At 46.2% G+C, this 2,249-nt stretch overlaps 1 protein-coding gene across 1 annotated transcript; it reads right to left on the bottom strand.

Moving 5' to 3' along the window:
- Positions 1-1,582: 1,582 nt before the first annotated feature.
- Positions 1,583-1,951, bottom strand: LOC138487525 (gastrula zinc finger protein XlCGF7.1-like). The gene has a single exon (XM_069614023.1). It carries the CDS (start codon positions 1,949-1,951, stop codon positions 1,583-1,585), a length of 369 nt encoding a protein of 122 aa, XP_069470124.1.
- Positions 1,952-2,249: the final 298 nt, after the last annotated feature.

The raw sequence follows: 2,249 nt of genomic DNA, 5'->3' as shown, positions 1-2,249 counted from the left end.
AATCTTGTTTATTAACGAGTTTACCCCTGTTGAGGGTGCCACAAAGTGGGCCACTTTCTTTGAGTCATTGACAGGTGAAACGTGTGGAGTAGCTTAAAGCTTCAACATCCTCTTAGAAGTAACATTTATAGAGTATCATAAAATCTGGTAGGAAGCCAGTTGGGCATGCCCGACTGGTTCAAGGGGCAGCTTTAGTCTGTCTCCCCAGCGCCACACCCAAACAATGTTAATTCTTTTATGTAAAAGCAGATGCACACCATAGGCCACTCCCACTCAAGACAGGAAAGATATGAGAAAGTAATCGAATGCAAATTCACAGATGCATTATTACAAGTTAAAAATAAGTTGTGATTGGTCGACCAGGTCTCAGATCACACTATAAATCTGTAGCTGGATCAAGACAGCAAAAAAACTATCTTTAAAAAATAAATGGACTTCTAAGTACTTTTACTGTTAATTGTCCAAAGATCTGTATCAAACGAAGTAAGGCGGCATAGCAGGGGCTGTATAAAAAACATACAGACTTGCAGGCTCACACTCCTTCGCAGAGTGACATAGACTCCCTCATCCTTGTCCCCGGGCTTTGCTGAGTGCTTGATATCCAGTGTCTTTTGTAGCAGGGTTGGTCAGGCCAACAGAAAAGCAAAGCGGCAGGACAGAGTCATGTGGATGTGGCAGACGGCCTCTCCCTTGTCCTTGGGCTTCGGTGAGTGTTTTATATCGGGCGTCTTTTGAAGCAGGGTTGACAGGGCCAACAGAAAAGCAAAGCAGCAGCACAGGATGCTGTTGAGGTGGCAGGCTGCTGCAGACTGCCTTGCCCTTGTCTTCGGGCTTTGGTGAGTGCTTGATATCTGGCGTCTTTTGAAGCAGGGTTGGCAGGGCCAACAGAACAGCAAAGCAGCAGGACAGGATGCTGTTGAGGTGGCAGGCTGCTGCAGACTGCCTTGCCCTTGTCCTCGGTATTTGCTGAGTGCTTGATATCCAGCGTCTTTTGAAGCAGGGTGGGTGCAGCCAACAGAACAGCAAAGCAGCAGTACAGGATGCTTTTGAGGTGGCGGGCTAATGCAGACTGCCTTGCCCTTGTCCTCGGGCTTCACCGAGGGATTGATATCCAGCCTCTAAATTTCTGCAGCAGTTGGCCAACCTGCCGAGCTATCATACTGGGTATAGTGCATGTGCCATGCAGGTTATAAGTAGATATTCACTGTGGGTGCTTAACCCATTAACTGTTTCTATTAAACATATTTACAACATGCAACATTCATCCAAAAGATATCCTGGCACTGAGTGTTTGGGCCACAGAGAGTGCAGCAGGATTCCCAAAATATCTGATTATCATCAGGAAATGGAACAGTGATTGGAAGGGAATTCCACTTTTTGGCCCCTATATCACATCTAGCCTTCAGATGGAGCACTTGCGGAACTGTAAGGAATATGCACCTTTCTCTGTGCAAAATATCTCTTGATTTTCTTTACAATAAATAAATAAATAATGCACCGTTGTAATGGAAGTCCTTGTCCAACATGCACATGGCTTTTAACTATATGAATGAAGCTTCTCCCGCTCTGTACACTAGTATGATCAGTCTCCATTATGGCAACTCTGATGCCTTTGAAGACATGTTCTCTGAGTGAAGCTCTTCTCACATTCTGTACATCCATAGGGCTTCTGCCCAGTCTGGATCCTTTGATGACACCTCAGAGTTGATTGGTCACTGAAGCTTTTATTGCATTCTGTGCACACATAGGGCTTCCCCCCAGTATGGATCATTTGATGGTTGCTCAGGGCTGAGGGGACACTGAAGCTTTTCTTACATTCTGTGCACTGATAGGGCCTCTCTCCTGTACGGATCTGCTTATGCATGTGCAGATTTGAACTCTGAGTGTAGCTTTTCTCACACTCTGTACACTGGTAGGGTTTCTCTGCAGTGTGGGATCTCTGATGAGTCATCACACTTGATGCACGATTAAAGTGATTACCGCATTCTGTGCACCCATAGGGCTTCTCTCCTGTATGGATCCTTTGATGCTTGCTCAGGGTAGAGGGGTCACTGGCGCTTTTCTTGCATTCCGTGCACACAATAGGGTTTCACCCCTGTATGGATCCTCTGATGCTTGACCAGATCTGAGCTACAAGTGAAGCTTTTCACACACTCTGAGCCCTGGTAGGGTCGCTCTCCTGTATGGATCCTTTAATGGAGGTGCTTTTCCTGCATCCCTTAGTTGTTATATGACATGGGGGAGGTAGA

The sequence above is a fragment of the Ambystoma mexicanum genome, chromosome 9, assembly GCF_040938575.1.
Source record: "Ambystoma mexicanum isolate Mex_15411 chromosome 9, UKY_AmexF1_1, whole genome shotgun sequence".
Classification (NCBI taxonomy): domain Eukaryota; kingdom Metazoa; phylum Chordata; class Amphibia; order Caudata; family Ambystomatidae; genus Ambystoma; species Ambystoma mexicanum.
Note: the sequence above shows the minus strand (reverse complement) of the source record. Positions and strands in the feature narration are given on the sequence as shown.

What these genes read in the sequence shown, in the direction of transcription:
- LOC138487525 (XM_069614023.1), bottom strand. Translation starts at nt 1,951, where the DNA reads ATGACTCATCAGAGATCCCACACTGCAGAGAAACCCTACCAGTGTACA.